This window comes from Sebastes fasciatus, chromosome 13, assembly GCF_043250625.1.
Source record: "Sebastes fasciatus isolate fSebFas1 chromosome 13, fSebFas1.pri, whole genome shotgun sequence".
NCBI classification, from domain to species: Eukaryota; Metazoa; Chordata; class Actinopteri; order Perciformes; family Sebastidae; genus Sebastes; species Sebastes fasciatus.
Window position 1 is genome coordinate 22059959 of NC_133807.1, and position 18128 is coordinate 22078086.

Sequence of the window (18128 nt, forward strand, 5' to 3'; positions counted from 1 at the left end):
CCGTGCCACGGAGACGCCGCTTTGCCCCATAAACCAAGAAGCAAGTTATGGAGAGACTGGGATGGCTCATAAAGCATTGAGTGTCAGCGTGAGTGTTGCAGCACTGAGATTGTGTGGATGTGTCTCTTCACAGATGAGATGAAGCTGTCAGCTGCTGCTGGTGGCTGTAAATAAGAATAAATGAAGCCACAGCTGTATCGTGGACAATGTTTCAGCTTGTATGTTATTTGTTTTTTCCTCTAAAGAGTAGAAGTTAATTAGCATTAAAGGGCAGGTCCATTATTTTTTTTTTTAGGTTTTTATATTGTACTGTAGCTTCCCAGTGGTGTTCCTTATGTGTTCAAATCCAAAAATTCTACTTTTGGTCAAAGTATGTATTTTTTTTAGGTGGCTAAAATATGTTTTTCTGCTGTTCCTGTCAACAGCTGCTTTACCTGACCGTCAGACAGCCCTTTCCATCATATTGCTCTCTTCAAAGCCGCCAGACTACATTCACAAAAACAGTCATTTTACCTCACAGAACATCAAGTATACATACAACTCCACTTCAAAAAATCTGAACTAACCCTTTCAGTTATTTCCAAACTTAGCATAGCTTGACTCAGATCATGCTAGCGTTCACATTATTCATAACCTTATTGATTAGCTTCATGATTAGCTTGCTTTGGTAATCTACATCACTGCTGATGGCTTTCAATTTGAGAAAAACGGAAAAGAAAGCAAATGTTTTAACTCTGGTGCCTTTTTAAAATAAGTTATGTACATTAAAGTAGAAATCAGTAACTTAATGCATCCATGTAGGTCTTATAATAGATAAGAAAGTTGTGTTCTAGCATGTAACCACGTCTTGTCTGGTTGCTATTTACCGTCTACTACTTGTTTTGTTAGTGGCCTGTGATCTTATCTTAGAGAAATCATCAGGGTAGTTTTGTTTAGAGGAACAAGTCAGATTAGATGCCAGTAGCTGTGAATAACTGCATTTAGTAGAGCCACTTTTACACTTTACATATCCTTTTCACTTCCTTTCTTTTCATGTGTTATTCACAAGCTGCTCACTGCTATTACCCACAATGCTTCACTTTATTAAATGAGTGTTCCATATTATGTGTAATCATGTTACCACAAGTGGTTAAAATGATTCATTCACATATAAATTGCATTCACAACATGAATGGCTTTTCTTTTTCTCTCTCTGTGAGGCGGTAATGGAGGTTCATTTATCTGAATTGGTCTGAGCCCCTTGTGGGTTTTTCAATCAGATAGGCTTCTCTTTTTATTTTCTCTCCACTCATCATCAACATCCTTTCTATTTGCAACGCTTCAAAATGGCAACTCCCTCTCCGCCCTTTTTTATTATTTTGTTCTGTTCTCTCCGGCTGGCTGCTCTCAGCCGCTCCCTGGTTACTTCATGCCTGTTGGCCTTTAACAGAGGAGCGATGACAGCCCCACTAGATGAACTGTGGCTGTGTTAGCGGGGCTTTGCCTACAGTAATATGTGACATTTTCTTTCTCCTTCTTCTCAACCTGTCTCCTTTCTTCATTTGAAACGTCAGTTGACTTACGTATTTTATCATTTTAATTTAATATACCTTTTGTCCCATCCTCCCACCAGTCCAGGGAGCAGATCTAAAAAAATAAGTGTGGGCACTCATGCTACATTTTTTTTGCTCCTCACTGTTTCTTTATCTACTAAGCTTTTCCTCTTCTTATTTTGATCCTCAGGTGGGAAAAGCTAAAGGCGTTCTCAAGAACTTCCTCATCGAGCCATTTGTCCCTCATAAGCAGGTAAAACACTCATTACACATCTACCATCACAGTTTTTATCTCTACTTCCACGAGACTAATACAAAATGTGTGGTAAAGAAACATTTATTAACTGTCTTTGTCATTTTAACGGCCCGTTGTTCAGGAGGAGGAGTTCTACGTCTGCATCTACGCCACCCGGGAGGGCGACTACGTGCTGTTTCACCACGAGGGAGGGGTGGATGTGGGAGATGTGGATTCCAAGGCCAAGAAGCTGCTAATTGGAGTGGATGAAAAGATCAGCGAAGACTCAGTGAAGAAAGGGCTGCTGACTCACGTCCCCAACGATAAGAAAGCGTGAGTTGGAAAAAGTGTTTGTAGTGCAAAACTTCAGCTTTTTGTCAATGATGGAGAGTAAACGATTACTGGGAGTGGACACACTCCCAGTAGTTATATAATACATGTAGAATCTAATGCAATACAATAGCTTGAAACTTCACTCTTTGCAAGAACAGTGTCAAAGATGTATTTATTCAACGCTAGCAGTTTTTTTTATTTTGAAGCAGTGACTGCTCTAAAAACAAAAACACCAAACTACACAAAATGTTCTATTCTATAATTAAATTTCTGACCAACAGAGGAAAACAAAAGCATCACACAAATGAAGCGAGAGAAAGCACTTTGATATTGGCAGTAAATGTGGGAGGAGGAGGAGATGGATGGAGGGTTTCCATTAGACAAATGACAAACTCTCCTCTGCTTCGCCTTTCTTCGATCAGCCTCCACCCCCTTCTCTTTTTACACTACAGCCACATTCAGAGCACGTACGTTTATTTTGATGGGTGCGATACAGTGGCTCACCCTCCTCCAACCTCTCCCATCCATCTCTCCAGCCGTGACGCCAGACTCACTGTCTGGGTTGACATTGAAGAAGCTGCCCCAGATATCTCTCTGCCAACCTCGGCTCACCTCCTAACCCCGTGCACTCCCCTCTTCACACTCTGGATTGAAAACAAAAGCGACACTGGGCCAGTTTTCCTGCCCTGAAATCAGAACAAGACATGCGAAGCTGAGTCACTCAGGGTTTCGGTCACAGTTTCTCCCCACAGGCCAGTCGGAGTCCTGACGACAGGCCGACGTGGTTACAAAGGCTCTGAGGAGCTGCCTGCATAACTGACAGGCATGAGAGCAAAACACTGCCCCCCCCACCTCCTCCTCTTCCTCCTCCTCCTCCTCCAGCAACCCCCCACTCCTCTCTGCTCTGTTTTGACATGTGAAGGAGGAAGTAAATTAGATTTTTCCTTCTCTACAGCAGCTAATTTGCAGGTGGACTGTTTCCCGTCCAGCTCAGCCATAACAATCTGTCAATGATATCGCTTGTAGTTTGTCATGGTTTGAATTATGTGGAAATCATACGATATAAATATAATATAATTATATTATGATGTATAATGACATGCCGTTTTTTTTTTTTTAATCACCAGGCATATGTTGTACAGGGATATTTTATTGCATAGCCCGGTATTAAAGAATTAATAATGAAACACCTTTAGAGTTGCAACGATTAATCGATTAGTTGTCAACTATTAAATTAATCGTCAACAATTTTGATAATTGATTAATTGGTTTGAGTAATTTTTTAAAGAAAAAAAGGTCAAAATTCTCTGATTCCAGCTTCTTAAATGTGAATATTTTCTGATATTTGAGGATGTCATCTTGGGCTTTGGGAAACACTGTTGGACATTTTTCACCATTTTCTGACATTTCATAGACCAAACAACTAATTATTTAATCGAGAAAATAATCGACAGATTAATCGACAATGAAAATAATCGTTAGTTGCAGCCTAAACTTTACTCTGTTGTTGTTCTAAGAGAAATCTGGTTTGCACATCACTGATATTCAAAAACATATAAGCAATACAAAAAAATAAACATTTAAGAATTATATATTATATACTGTTTTTACAGTTTGCCTTGGAATTCATACTTTTTTATATTCTTTATACTAAAAATATAAAAAATTTGGTTTAATCCCAAGGCAAACTGTAAAAACAGTGAATGTGTTTCAAGAGTTTTGCGTTGCAGTGTTGGGAATGTTTAGCAAGTTAGAAGATGATTAAATGGCCATTTGTGTGTTCAGTTAACGATTTAATGTTTTCTTTTTCTTCTTAACGTTAAAGTGATCCAGCACCTCTAGGGCTGCAACTTATGATTATTTTCATTGTAAATTAATCTACCAGTTATTTTCTCGATTAATCAATTGTTTTGCCCTCAAAATGTCAGAAAATAGTGAAAAACGCCAATTAGGTCAATTTTCCAGAGACAAAGATGATGTCTAAAAATTGCTTGTTTTGTTTGAACAGCCCAAAACCCCCAAATATTCAATTTACAATAATATAAAACAGAGAAAAACAGAATTACTCACATTTCAGAAGCTGGTAACAGCAAATATTTGGCACGTTTGCTTGAAAATAGTTGCAGATTTCATTTTCTGTCGATCGATTAATGAACTAATTATGTCAGCTGTAACGTAACTCCTTTTATATTGTAACATGATGAACCGGACATCCACAATCATTGCTGGTGCTGCAGCAACAGACCCAAAGATGAGAGTTTCATGTGTTGACTGTCGTCTCTCTGCAGCGTCCTGGCCAGCTTCATTGTCGGGCTCTTCAACCTGTACGAGGACCTGTTCTTCACATACCTGGAGATCAATCCACTGGGTACGTTGTTTGTTTGTTTTTCCCAAATACAATGATGTGCTGTGTCTGAACAAGCAATCATGATGGCATATACATTTTATTCCAAGCAGATTCATAAATATATTATCAGATTATGAAATTGGAAGGGGAACATCAAACGGAAAACATCAATGCATAATAAAACATCATATTAAAGCCAAGAGGCTGAAGTCTATTCTGCCACATTTTTAACACTGAGGGAGGAAACCATTAAATAATTCATGCACTTCCTGTTTGATGAAGGCAGCGTGTATTCATAATGGAGTAATTGGGTACCAGTACATGCCCTCTGGCAGCTGTTCCTGTGGATGAAGCAGGGCTGCTGAGACCGGCTCTCCCTGCTTTGATTTCATACCTCCTCCACCTCCTCATCTTCACTTCCCCCCCACCTCCTGCAGGGACAGCAGGAAGGTTGTGGTCACCTGTACCCGAGCATGTTCCCACCAGGCTTACATAATGAAACTCAGCGGGTGGGTGTATAGATCTCAACACTATTTTTATCCCCTTCTTCTCTCAGTGGTCACAAAAGATGGAGTTTACGTGCTGGACATGGCGGCCAAGATCGATGCCACAGCTGACTATATCTGTAAGGCCAAGTGGGGCGACGTGGAGTTCCCTCCACCCTTCGGCAGGGAGGCTTATCCTGAGGTGAGGGAGCACTGAGGAGACGGAGCTGGCAATGCATCAGATTTCAATCTGTCAGCATCAAATATCTGGTGGAAAAAAAGCTTACTGGGGGTGTTGAGAAGGATGTAAATTGAGCAAATTGACAATCTTAGAGGTAACTCGGGAATGTTTCCCATCTTTTCAATCTCATCACTTTCTCTCTGCCTTTTTTTAAATGAGTCGGGAAGCTGACAGCAAAGCCTAACTTTACCTTCAATGTTATCAAACAAAGAGAAATGCTCTCCCCTCATCCTAAAACGGTCCCAAATCGATACTAGAGTACTCTAGCAGTAAAGTTGAAGCAGCGGCGCTGTTTGTGTGTTTGTGACAAATCAGCGACGGTCATCCCTGCAAACTCCATCCTGAAAGTTCCTGTACTTTCTGAGAGTACTACGCTTGACCATGGCCTTTTTGGGGGGTAAATAGGCCCGGAAAATGTCCCCGGAACTTAATTTACTCTCTGGTCCCTGCGGTCGAAATGGGGCTTATATGTAGGGTAGAACATTTTATTTTTGATTGTTTACAATAAATGAATGAGCTAAACTAAAACCTAGACATCACATAATGCCCCTCAATAAGACGTAAATTGTTTAATTTTAAATTTGTCAGCCTGACGAAAGGCAGGGTAACTCACCACTTCTGCTCTTAGCAGCCCCCGTCCCCAGTATCAACACACAGCAGTTAATCAGCCTTTATGGCTCTGGCCCTTTATGACTCAGGTCTGGAGACGGAGAGAGATCCTTGTGTAAAGGTCATCTGGGCAGAAACCTGTACAAGACTCAATATGTTGACGTCATGTCTTATGACTTGTCTAATGAGATGTATGAGATGCTTTGTTAGAAAAGATCTGAGTTTGGGGTGATTATTGTTATGTTTTCAAGTTGTCTGTCAGTCCATTCGTCCGTTTGTACCATTCTTGAGGGAATTTCTTCAAATTTGGCACAAACGTCCACTTGGACTAAACGATGAACTGATTATATTTTGATGGTCAAAGGTCACAGTGACCTCACAAACCATGTTTTTGGCCATAACTCAAGAATTTGTGTTATTTTTATTTGTTTATGTTGAGATCAGCTGTAATTAGAGGAGCATCGTAAAACACTGCATTCAAAATGGACAGAAACAAAATAAAACTCACCTAAACCGTCGTCGTTAGCCCCCCTCCCCCGGGGTCATGCGTCATCAACGCGTCATCAGCTACACTGCACATGTGTTATACCCTGTGGTTTTAATGCTCAGGCTGATTGGAATTCTTAAAAATATTCCTGAGTCCGGATCATTATCCCGATCCCCACCAAAATCGAATGGATTGCTCATTGTGCCACACCCCACCCCTCCAAAACATTTCATTCAAATCCATCGCAGACTTTTGGAGTAATCCTGGTAACGGACAAACAAACATACCAACGGCAATGAAAACATAACCTCCTTCCTAGGCCTCTGGCCTTGGCGGAGGTAATAAAAAAATACGACTTCATTATCTTCCAGAGTGGGAAATTAACTTTATATCACAAAATAAAAACAGCACACGAATATGTAACATGTAACACAAGTAACAAAGAACAAATCAGGTGATGAAAAACACAGATTATTTTACATCTCAGTTAACTATTTAAAGCTGCAGAATCACACTGACCCAAAACATCTGTATCTTATGTTATAATTCTTATTTTTTTTTTATTTATCAAAGTTATTTATTAATTTATTTTTGAACTTATTTTTAATTTATTTTTAAATGTATTTATATATTTATGTATTTATGCATGATTTTCTCTGCGTTGCACACTATTAGTCCTGTAAGCGGAGCTGAAGACAGTAAACCCAGAAAGTCACGGAACGTCTCGTTTTTTAGGTTACAACCTGTTCACACATTGGCTAAAAAAAAAACTATTAAAAAAGCGTTTATATTTGTAAAAACTTACATACAGTCCCTTTAAATGACTTCTGTCTATTTGAGTTAACACAACTCAGCAGTGCCTCCATCACAATAAAGCCGAAATCCAGCATAGAGAGGCTGAGTGAATGTGGTCTGGACTCGGTGGAGGAGAGTCATGGTTTCAGAGATGCTGTAGAAGGACAGAATACCTGCACTGTGATCCAGGTACACTCCTACTCTGGAGGACTGAGGACCTGAGAAGGGAGTTCTAACATTGTTGTACCGAAAAATATAACTATTATCGTCACAATATAACGCCCAAGATTTGTCATTGAATCCAAATCTACATTCATACGACCCCCCTTCTCTGCTGATATTCTTGTATGCGACTGCTACACTAACTCCATCCCTCCACTCCACCTCCCAGTAACAACGTCCAGTCAGACTCTCTCTACTCAGGACCTGTTCCCAATAAGTGAATCTGTCTGGGTGACTAGAATAAGACCCACATTTTGTCATTGTTGCTTTTCTGTTCCCCTCAGATAATAACAGATGTGTGTTTGCTGTGTTTGGATCCAGTGTGATATATTGTGAATACCGTAAGAATCCAGCTTTGGTCTTGGGCTCTGGTTGTGACAGTGAAACATACACTTCAGTCCCTGTCAGAGAGACGTTTGTCAATTTCTCTCTCAGAATGTCCTGTAATTTATCTCTGACGTCTGACACAGCCGCCGTCACCTTCTCAAAGCAGCGCCGAGGACGGATATTGATGCTGGATCGAAACTCGCTGAGCGTTGACAGTGAGGGGTAGCTGTGTAGAAACTGGTTGTGATCCTCTGTATGTGACAGCAGCTTCAGCTCAGCGTCTCTCCTCTTCAGCTCAGTGATCTCCTGCCCCAGCTTCTCCTGAAGCTCTTTGAATCGTCTCACTTCGGTTTCCTGCTTGGATCTGACCTGCTGCTTCACATCACAGCTTCTTTCCTCCACCAGACGGATCAGCTCGGTGAAGATCTTCTCACTGTCCTCCACTGCTTTATCAGCAGAGTGATTGACAGCCTCCACCTCCTCTTGGAGCAGCTTCACATCTTTCTCTCCGTCCTTGATCCTATTCTGGATGTAGAGACGACTCACCTCCAGCTCTCTCTGCCTCTCAGTCCTTTCTGCTGCAGCTGAGACGGCGTCGTGGCCTTTATGTTCATCCACAGAGCAGACATGACAGATACACTGCTGATCAGTACGACAGAACATCTTCATCACCTCGTGGTGACGAGAGCAGATGTTCTCCTCGAGATTCTTGCAGGGCTCCACCAGCTTGTGTTTCTTTAATGGAGCCACATCATTATGAGGCTGGAGGTGTTTCTCACAGTAAGAGGCCAGACATACCAGACAGGACTTGAAGGCTTTCAGTTTCCTCCCAGTGCAGAAATCACAGGCCACATCCTCAGGTCCAGCATAGCAGTGATCAGCAAGAGCAGCTTGGAGTCCAGTCTTCTTCAGTTCCTCCACTAAATCTGCCAACATGGTGTTTTTCATCAGGACAGGCCTCGGTGTGAAGGTCTGCCTACACTGAGGGCAACTGTGCATTTGCCTCTGATTCTCTCCATCCCAGTGGGCTTTAATACAGTTCATGCAGTAGCTGTGTCCACAGGGAGTAGTCACCGGATCCTTCAGTATATCCAGACAGATGGAACAAGAGATTGCTTCCCGGTCCAGCTGAACTCCTTTCTCCGCCATTCCACCTCTCAGAGACGACGCCCGTCTGAGTCTCTCTTCCTGAGAAGTGAAACTAGTTTGAGCTCTGATCTAAACAACATGTGCAGTGGATGGGGCCTGGTCAGCTCTCACTGCACCACCATGTTGGTTACACCCATCTTCAAAATTTAGATCTGAAGGGGAGAGAACAAGGAAACTGGGATGGCATTTGGAGAGCCCAAACCTCCGCCCCCCTCTCCGTTCAGCTTGCGCCATCATCCATGTGTGTGTTTTTTTGTTTTTTTAGGGTAGGCTTGGCTTGGGTTGGCTACATTTTCACAGAATTTTTTTTTTAAACCCTGTGTTTACCTGAACAATTTAATCTAAATCACCTACATGACAGAGCTCAATAACATGTATACAGGACTTATTTCGATGTTTGGCTGATGCATGGAGGAGCTCGTTTGCGACAGACTGTCTGTCTGTGCACCAGACGGGCCGGTCTAATTGGGCTGCTGTGAGTCTAGGGTGGAGATGAGGGACAGCGGGTGCCTTTTTGATTGGGAGCTTTTTTACTCTCAGCCACCAGCTGTGGCCCTGACTGTCACAAACAACCACTGATGCACATCACATCCACTCGCACTCTTCATATTTCTACAATATGTCATATTAATAGCTCTTTAAAATCAATGCAAGCACAGGAAATGAATTGTGGCCAAAATGGAGAGGCGCTTGTGCAAGTTCTGCTCTGATTAAGGCTGCAATCTCTCACACACACACACCACCCCTCTTCTCTAGCATTTATGTAACCTGTCTCTCACCTCTTCGTTTTCTTTAACTTTTGCAGGAGGCCTACATTGCCGACCTTGATGCCAAGAGTGGTGCCAGCCTCAAACTGACCCTACTCAACCCCCGAGGCAGGATCTGGACCATGGTGGCAGGAGGAGGCGCTTCAGTGGTGTACAGGTACCCAGTCACAGTGCCAGAGCAGGACTACATAAAACAAAGACGCCAGTAGCCATGCATCGGAAGTAATCCAATTGGATGTTTTCTTCTGGCTGCTTAAATTGTCCCCTAACTTCATCCTCATTACATTGATTACACTACGCATAATTGAGTTTAACATTAGGAGTGTATGCCAGTGACGCAGCAGTGAGACTGATGGTGCAGCAGCTCAGACTCGGCCCGTTCAGCTAAATTGGATTCTTAGACATTTAGTGAGCGTCTGGAGGAATGAGCGGCGTCTCCCTAACTCCCGTCTGTGGCAGGTGTAAAGCGTGACATGCAGACACACCAGCCATGACTAATTATTCCCTCTGTGCACAGTTAAGTTGTGTCTGTTTACAGTTCAGTATTAATTCAAAACAGATGGGGAAAAAAAGTGTATTTGTTTGTGTTTAAGTGCATCCTGAAGTTTAATGCTCAAATTAAAAGGGATAGTTTGGGTGTTTTGAAGTGGGGTTGTATGAGGTACTTATCCATAGTAGGACTGTCATCTACTGTAGGTAATACACTGACTATGGATAAGTACCTCATACAACCCCACTTCAAAACACCCAAACTATCCCTTTTTAATTTGCTGATCATCTCATGATCAGACCAGACGCACAGTTGCTTTTTCCTCTGTGTGACTAATATGAAACTCTCCTAGTGACACAATCTGTGACCTGGGTGGCGTCAACGAGCTGGCCAATTATGGGGAGTACTCGGGAGCGCCAAGCGAACAGCAGACCTATGACTACGCCAAGACTATCCTGTCTCTGATGACCAGAGAGAAGCACCCTGACGGTAGGGAAACTGCTCTGCTGAAACTTTCTGCATGTACACAAAGTGGTCTTTTTTTTCCTTTCTAAAATTATGTTTCTATAATATTTTTTTCCAGGAAAGGTTTTGATAATCGGGGGAAGCATTGCAAACTTCACAAATGTTGCAGCAACATTTAAGGTACAGCATCACATACTTTTTAATTATGTACTTTCTCAAGATCATTTTATTCACTGAGCATATCCATGTCTTTGCTAGGGGATTGTCCGAGCCATGAGAGACTATCAGGTGCCACTGAAGGAGCATGAGGTCACCATTTTTGTCCGCCGCGGAGGCCCCAACTACCAGGAAGGTCTCAGAGTGATGGGAGAAGTTGGTATGTTGTACTTTCTTACTTTAATTTATACTTGAGTGCATTTTTTATTTGCAAGCACCTGCTGGTTTCACACACTTTAATCTGCTTCTGCCTGCTCTCCTCAGGCAAGACCACTGGGATCCCCATCCACGTCTTTGGCACAGAAACTCACATGACTGCCATTGTTGGCATGGCTCTGGGCCACCGGCCAATCCCCAACCAGCCTCCTGTTGCTGCCCACACTGCCAACTTCCTCCTCAACTCCAGCGGCAGCACATCGGTATGACACACGCTGACTCCACGGAGACAAATAGGCTGTGGTGATGTTGTGTCGGCTCACTGTGCAGCGAATTTACATCATCGACCCCACTAATAGTGTGGTGCAGTTTAGAGTGAGCAGAAGACTTACATGCCACAGCCTCTGTTTCAGTTACTGTCTTGTCCTTTCAGTGAACCAGATTATCAGAAGCCCAGTGGTTCTTTTGTATAAGAGCATTGTGGACTGCTCTCACTCACATAGTCGTGAGACCACAGTCGGTAACGCACTGCGACCGCCCCGAGGCGTCCATTAAGATTGTGCAGTGTGGAGGCTTTCAGCAGAGTGAGTGAGTGTGGGCACGTGTGTACACATGTGTGCACATACATGCATGTGTTTGCTGGTTTGCTTCAGATGCAGAGGTATATATGAAAGGCTATTCAATTACTTTTTTAGAAGGGCTAGATTTTAAAAACAGTAAAGTGCCAAGGCATCGGACATTTGCATTTCCTATCTGATCTGCAAAGCTACGAATTTAAATGTGAAATTAATACACCTTTTTAATGTTAGTAGATTATTGTTTTAATAAACACTATGTTGCATTTAACATATCTTTTATTCAGTTTGACTCTCCTAAATTCCCTCTGCTTAACCAGCCTGGGTTAAAACTTTTTAATAAAATAAGTATTTCTGTGCTTAACAAGACATAATTAATGACATAACTAATGAATAGGCTAATTAGCCTAAAAAAAATGTCCCAAAAAAAGTCTGAAAAATATCTGAAAAGAATGTCTAAACAAATTTTGAAAAATGTTGCAAAAAATGTCTAAAAAAAAGTTTGAAAAATGTTGGGGGAAAAAATGTCTAAAAAAAGTTTGAAAAATGTTGGAAAAGAAAAGTCTAAACAATGTCAGAAAAAGGTAAAAAAAAAAAAAGTCTAAACAACTTTGACTGACTTTTATTTTGTAATACTCATACTTTATTTTAAATATGTTGTACTAACTACATGATCATAAATGTCCTTAAAAAAAGAATTTCTAAATGATGTCTGAAAAAGGTAAAAAAAAAAAAAAAGTCTAAACAATGTCTGAAAAAGGTATATGTGTATGTATATATATATATAATTTTTTTTTTTCTTTTTTTTTTTTTTTATACCTTTTTCAGACATCGTTTAGAAATTCTTTTCCAACATTCTTCAAACTTTTTTTTTTGAATTTTTTTTTTAAGGACATTTATGATCATGTAGTTAGTACAACATATTTAAAATAAAGTATGAGTATTACAAAATAAAAGTCATAACAAAAAGCATACAGTTTTTGTTAAAGCTTTTGTTTTAGAATTGAATGACTCTCAAGCCTAAAGCACTGAAATCCAGTTAGTTATCCTTCACAAAGCTCTAGTTGTGTAACCGATGGCATGAAACATCAAGAACACTCGGACTCACTGTGTAACTTGTGTGTTCAGGTGATGTCTCAGGCTTTACAAAGAACCAATGTTTTGCCAGTTTTTATTTTACAGTTAAAGCAGATCAGTTCTCAACAGAGCTGTCCTCATTAGCACACACACATTTTAATATGTGCCCAGCAGAATAAAAAATTGATGAATCTTTTATTTTGTTGTCATTTCCAGACCCCATCATCCAGCAGAACTGCTTCTTTCTCTGAGAACAGAGCCAGTGTTGAGGGCTCGCCAGCCAAGAAGACCAAAGCTGTCGCTCCCATCGGTGAGAAAACACACACACACACACACACACACACATACACGCACACACCACTGCACTGGGAAATCTTTGCAGTGTGAATGCTGAGGCTTTGATGTGTTTTCATGCATGGGTCCACCGCTGGGCAGCATGATAGGTGGAAGGAAGCCTCGTGACCATGCATGGTTTAGTTTAGGCATTATAGCTCCCCCTTTGGACAGCAGGAGGATCCTGCAATCCAAACTCACTAAAATGGAAGTTCAGTGTACTGATATATCATTTTACACATAGTCAAATACGTCTTAAAGAAAGGGAAAAAGACCTTTTGTGCTTTTTCCCTTTCCTTTAGTATGTCATGTAGTTTTATGTGCATGTAAAAGGTCTGGAAAGTTACAAAGCCCAAAGTCCACGCCATAAAATACATGTAATCCCAGACCCCTGAAGCATGCTAGGCTTTATGTTGTTAAAACTCTTTATCCATCTACTTTATTAATCTTATTGATGGCCAAAAAGGCCTCATTGACCTCTATTTTAATCCTCACGTCAGTGGTGTTATTATTTTTCTTTTAACTTCACTCAGTGTCTGTTCTGTTCGTGTGCACCTGTCACTTTTTGTCTGTGTGAAATATTGGTTTGATAAACTTTATAGAAACGAGAAGAAAACAATTATAAAGTCTAACAGCATACAGTTTTTTTGTATATACTATACATGCACAGGAAATAGAAGAACAAATAGTATACATTTGTGTGACTTGGTTATCAGATTTGATCTGTAACAGCTTTCCTTTCCCTGCAGCCAAGACAACCACCCTCTTCAGCAAACAAACCAAGTCCATAGTGTGGGGTATGCAGACTCGGGCGGTTCAGGGTATGCTGGACTTCGACTATGTCTGCTCCAGAGACGAGCCATCTGTCGCAGCCATGGTCTACCCGTTCACGTAAGTGTGCTCCGTCCTTCCTCTTTAGTTTGTTTACTTTGCTCCACTGTCAGTGTTCTAATAGCTTTAATGTAATAAAAAGAAGTAAACTTTCTGCCTTTCAGTGGAGACCACAAACAGAAGTACTATTGGGGCCATAAAGAGATCCTCCTCCCCGTCTATAAGAACATGAGTGACGCCATGAAGAAGCACCCAGATGTGGACGTGCTCATCAACTTTGCCTCTTTGCGTTCAGCCTTCGATAGCACCATGGAGACCATGCAGTACCCACAGGTAAGTGCACCATCATCCCGTACCATCTGCAAGATACTTAACAACTGAGAAATAAAAAAGTTAAGCCTTTCTATTCATTTGTTTTCAGATTCACACCATTGCCATCATCGCTGAGGGAATCCCTGAAGCCCACACCAGGAAGATCATCAAGGCCGCAGATGAGAAGGCCATTACAATCATTGGACCAGCAACCGTTAGTCTTCACTTCTCATTAGAATCATCACAATTTCACTCTTTTATCTGAGCAAACCAGCAAATCTCTGCGTATCTCTGTGTTTGTCCAGGTTGGAGGAATCAAGCCAGGCTGTTTCAAGATCGGGAACACAGGAGGCATGCTGGATAACATCCTCGCCTCCAAGCTCTATCGTCCAGGCAGCGTGGCCTACGTGTCCCGCTCCGGTGGCATGTCCAATGAACTCAACAACATCATCTCCCGCACCACCGACGGTGTTTTTGAAGGTGTGGCCATTGGTGGGGACAGGTATGTAACTTATCTGTTATCTGCAGTATGTGAGCATGTGGGTTCGGGCCTTTAAGGGAAGACACTATGGTGAACAGGGTAAAAAAAATAACTAATAGATGTCACCATGAAACTTCCCCAGTTGATTACTTACATTAAGACAATTATTTTTTTGTACTACAAGTTTTCTGAAATTTCATGATTAAATATGCAAATGAGGCATTATCTAATGGTAACTTTTGGTGAATTTAGGAGAAATCTACAGACAAAGTAGTAAAATAAACCCCTAAATGTGTATTTTGGATGTTTTCTTTCCACTAGTCTAAAAGAAGACGTGTTATAGAAGCAAAATAGACCCAAAATCTCATAATTCACCATGAAACATTATGCTTTTGCCTGAAATATCTCCTCTTAAATTTTTGACTTTTCTGCAGATACCCAGGCTCGGTGTTTACTGGCCATGTGCTGCGCTACCAAGACACTCCTGGAGTAAAGATGATTGTTGTACTGGGAGAGGTGAGGAATCAATAAATCTACACACACATACTGGTGCCCGCAGCTTTTAAACAGTTATTGATTTGGAACATCCTGAATCTGTGTCTGTCTTCTACAGATTGGAGGCACAGAGGAGTACAAGATCTGCCAGGCTATCAAACAGGGCCGGATCACAAAACCAGTGGTGTGCTGGTGCATCGGCACCTGTGCTACCATGTTCTCCTCAGAGGTGAGAGGGCAGTTGTAGAGTTTGGTGCATTGCACAGTAGAATTGTTTTAAAGAGCGGGTCCATTAATTGGTTTGTTTTTTTAGGTTTTTATATCATTCTGTAGCGTCTTTGCTGTGTTCCTTATGTATTCAAATCCAAACATTCAAATTTTGGTCAAACTACGTATGTTTTAGCGTCACAATGCTATTTTCCCAAGCCCTTCTAAAAACCCTTCCCAACGTGACCTGACGTAGGTTTCTGCATGATGACGCTTCTACATATACTGTATATATACATTCTTATAGTCAGTGTATTAATGTTACATACAGTAACTTGGATGGCGTTCAGCATGCTCCCAGTTTGGAAAATCAAACAGGAGTACCAGCACAGAAGCCAAGCGATGTATTGCTGTGTGGACGCCATGTTAGTTCAGATCCAAAAGTCTCACAATAACGCAAACAAACTAACCGATCAATGCAGCAGTAGACCAGCAACTCATGTGTTCTGAGGGCTAAAATTACACTTTTTGTGAATGGAGTCTGGTGGCTTTGAAGACAGCGATATAACTGCTTCAGTTCCCCGTCGGAAACGGCTGTCTGGTGGTGAAAATATTCTAAATATAGCATACGCTTAAACTGATGTATTTTTTTTTTTAGATGGCTTAAATACATACAACCCCACTTCAAAAAATCCAAACTAACCATTTCAGTTATTTCCAAACTTAGCGCAGCTAACTTTGACTCAGTTAGTGCTAGCGTTCACATTATTCATAACCTTATTGAAGAACACAGATGGACCCGCCCGTTAATGACATTTCTGACCCATGTTGCACCTTTTTTTCCCCCCTCAGGTTCAGTTCGGCCATGCAGGAGCCTGTGCCAACCAGGCCTCTGAGACGGCAGTAGCGAAGAACCAGGCTCTGAAGGAGGCTGGTGCCTTCGTCCCCAAGAGCTTTGATGAGCTGGGAGAGCTCATCAGGTCAGTGCACAATGTCATATTCATTCCTTCAGTTCATCATGCTCATACTGTATATGACAACATTTTGTGAGTATTCTTTTATAATGATTCCAGAGGTCCTCTTACAGTCTCCTGTGTCTTTTTCATCCATGTAGTTCTGTTTATGATGACCTTGTTGCCAAAGGAGTTATCCAGCCAGCCGAAGAGATGCCTCCTCCCACTGTGCCGATGGATTACTCTTGGGCACGAGTGAGTACGCCTCTGAACAGTATGAGTCAATCGTCTTTATGCCTCCGTGCCACTGACAGCCATCGTCTGTCCGTCTGACCCATTCTCAAATTTCTTCAAATGTGGCACAAACGTCCACTTGGACTCAAGGACGAACTGATTAGATTTTGGTGGTCACTGTGACCTTACATCCATCCCATTCTTGTGAAAGCGATATCTCAGGAACGCCTTGAGGGAATTTCATTAAATCTGGCACAAACATCCACTTGGATGAACTTATTAAAGTTTGGTGGTCAAAGGTCACAGTGACCTCACAAAACACATTTTTGGCCAGAATTTATATGCTAATTATGACAATTTCACACATGTCTAACAGGATAAAATGATGACGTGATGACACTTTGGACAGACAGGATATAAACTGCAATTTGACTGGTTGGCGGAGGCATACAACCGCGAGGCGTTAATTCTAGTTTAGCTATTGGATGCGGACAATATAAGACAAATAATTTCAGCAGTTAAATGCCAACATATGTTTTATGTTTTCATATTTTTTCACATGATTAATAAATTAGGTCTAAATATTTTTTGAATGAATTAAAATGTCTCAGTTCTCTGTTAGAGTAGGATTTTGAATATCGAATATCGAACATGTTGCTCCATCTATTACTCACTGACGTTTTTTATTTGAACAAAACCAATTAATACGACACCGATGGCATACAAGTCTCAGCTTAGGACATTTGACACACCTTTCAGATTGCTATGTTTGTATCCAACGGAGAGAAACTTTATGTGGACAATCAGGTCATAATCATCAGACTCTGAGTGCAGGAAAAAAAACTTCAATTCTCTTTTTGAAATTAAAGAAAATTACACATTTTCCCAGAATTCAAGAGGTCCAAAAATAAATGTGTGGCAACCATCACGCAAAACAAAACTAAAACAAATCACATTGTTTTAAAATGAGACAGATGGATCACAACGAATATATGCAGAAACATTTTTCCTTTTTTTTCTTGCCCTGTAGGAGCTGGGTCTGATCCGTAAGCCTGCTTCCTTCATGACCAGTATCTGTGACGAGAGGGGTCAGGAGCTCATCTACGCAGGCATGCCAATCACTGAAGTCTTCAAGTCGGAAATAGGCCTGGGAGGAACTCTGGGGCTCCTCTGGTTCCAGAGGAGGTCAGCCTCTTAACCTCTTAATAACCCTGGTAGTTGTCATAAACAAACTCTTGAGAAATCCTTGAACCACATTTTTGTTTCCCAGGTTGCCGAGGTACGCCTGTCAGTTCATTGAGATGTGCCTGATGGTGACCGCTGATCATGGCCCCGCTGTGTCCGGTGCCCACAACACCATCGTCTGTGCTCGAGCTGGCAAAGATCTCATTTCCAGCCTCACCTCCGGCCTTCTCACCATCGTATGACATTTAAGATATCTGTGATTCATGTACCTGATTTACTGACCTGCAAAAGATCACCATGAGCGTGTGTTTCCTTTTTCAGGGTGATCGCTTTGGAGGAGCTCTGGATGCTGCAGCAAAGCAGTTCAGCAAAGCTTTTGACAGCGGCATGCTGCCCATGGAGTTTGTCAACAAGATGAAGAAGGATGGGAAGCTGATCATGGGCATTGGCCACAGAGTCAAGTCGGTGAGTACCACGGCTCCTTAGCATGTGTGTCTAGTGTGTTGACAACAGCAGAATGATCTTTTAAATCAGAGTTTAACTGTTTTGTAAATATTAAATAACACGGGACAGAGCTGTACCACTCTGA

At 41.5% G+C, this 18128-nt stretch overlaps 2 protein-coding genes across 2 annotated transcripts in view; one reads left to right on the top strand and one right to left on the bottom strand.

The window, feature by feature from the left end:
* aclya (ATP citrate lyase a) overlaps positions 1 to 18128 on the top strand; it is a 29229-nt gene that overhangs the window by 7886 nt on the left and 3215 nt on the right. The window contains exons 4-24 of the mRNA XM_074656193.1: positions 1723 to 1785; positions 1910 to 2100; positions 4389 to 4468; positions 5004 to 5134; positions 9568 to 9686; positions 10372 to 10508; positions 10603 to 10664; positions 10743 to 10860; positions 10965 to 11119; positions 12725 to 12818; positions 13591 to 13732; positions 13837 to 14005; positions 14094 to 14198; positions 14290 to 14486; positions 14900 to 14981; positions 15079 to 15189; positions 16020 to 16147; positions 16282 to 16375; positions 17385 to 17539; positions 17625 to 17775; positions 17861 to 18004. Of these exons, the coding sequence (XP_074512294.1) occupies positions 1723 to 1785; positions 1910 to 2100; positions 4389 to 4468; positions 5004 to 5134; positions 9568 to 9686; positions 10372 to 10508; positions 10603 to 10664; positions 10743 to 10860; positions 10965 to 11119; positions 12725 to 12818; positions 13591 to 13732; positions 13837 to 14005; positions 14094 to 14198; positions 14290 to 14486; positions 14900 to 14981; positions 15079 to 15189; positions 16020 to 16147; positions 16282 to 16375; positions 17385 to 17539; positions 17625 to 17775; positions 17861 to 18004 (2628 nt within the window). The remainder of the gene's footprint in view (positions 1 to 1722; positions 1786 to 1909; positions 2101 to 4388; positions 4469 to 5003; positions 5135 to 9567; positions 9687 to 10371; positions 10509 to 10602; positions 10665 to 10742; positions 10861 to 10964; positions 11120 to 12724; positions 12819 to 13590; positions 13733 to 13836; positions 14006 to 14093; positions 14199 to 14289; positions 14487 to 14899; positions 14982 to 15078; positions 15190 to 16019; positions 16148 to 16281; positions 16376 to 17384; positions 17540 to 17624; positions 17776 to 17860; positions 18005 to 18128) is intronic.
* On the bottom strand, positions 6993 to 8893 carry LOC141780802 (tripartite motif-containing protein 16-like). Its single transcript, XM_074656194.1, has one exon. The coding sequence runs from the start codon at positions 8760 to 8762 to the stop codon at positions 7110 to 7112; it is 1653 nt and encodes a 550-aa protein (XP_074512295.1). The 5' UTR covers positions 8763 to 8893; the 3' UTR covers positions 6993 to 7109.

Excerpts from the sequence above, each read along its gene's own strand:
- LOC141780802 (XM_074656194.1), bottom strand. The coding sequence starts at position 8,762 with ATGGCGGAGAAAGGAGTTCAGCTGGACCGGGAAGCAATCTCTTGTTCC.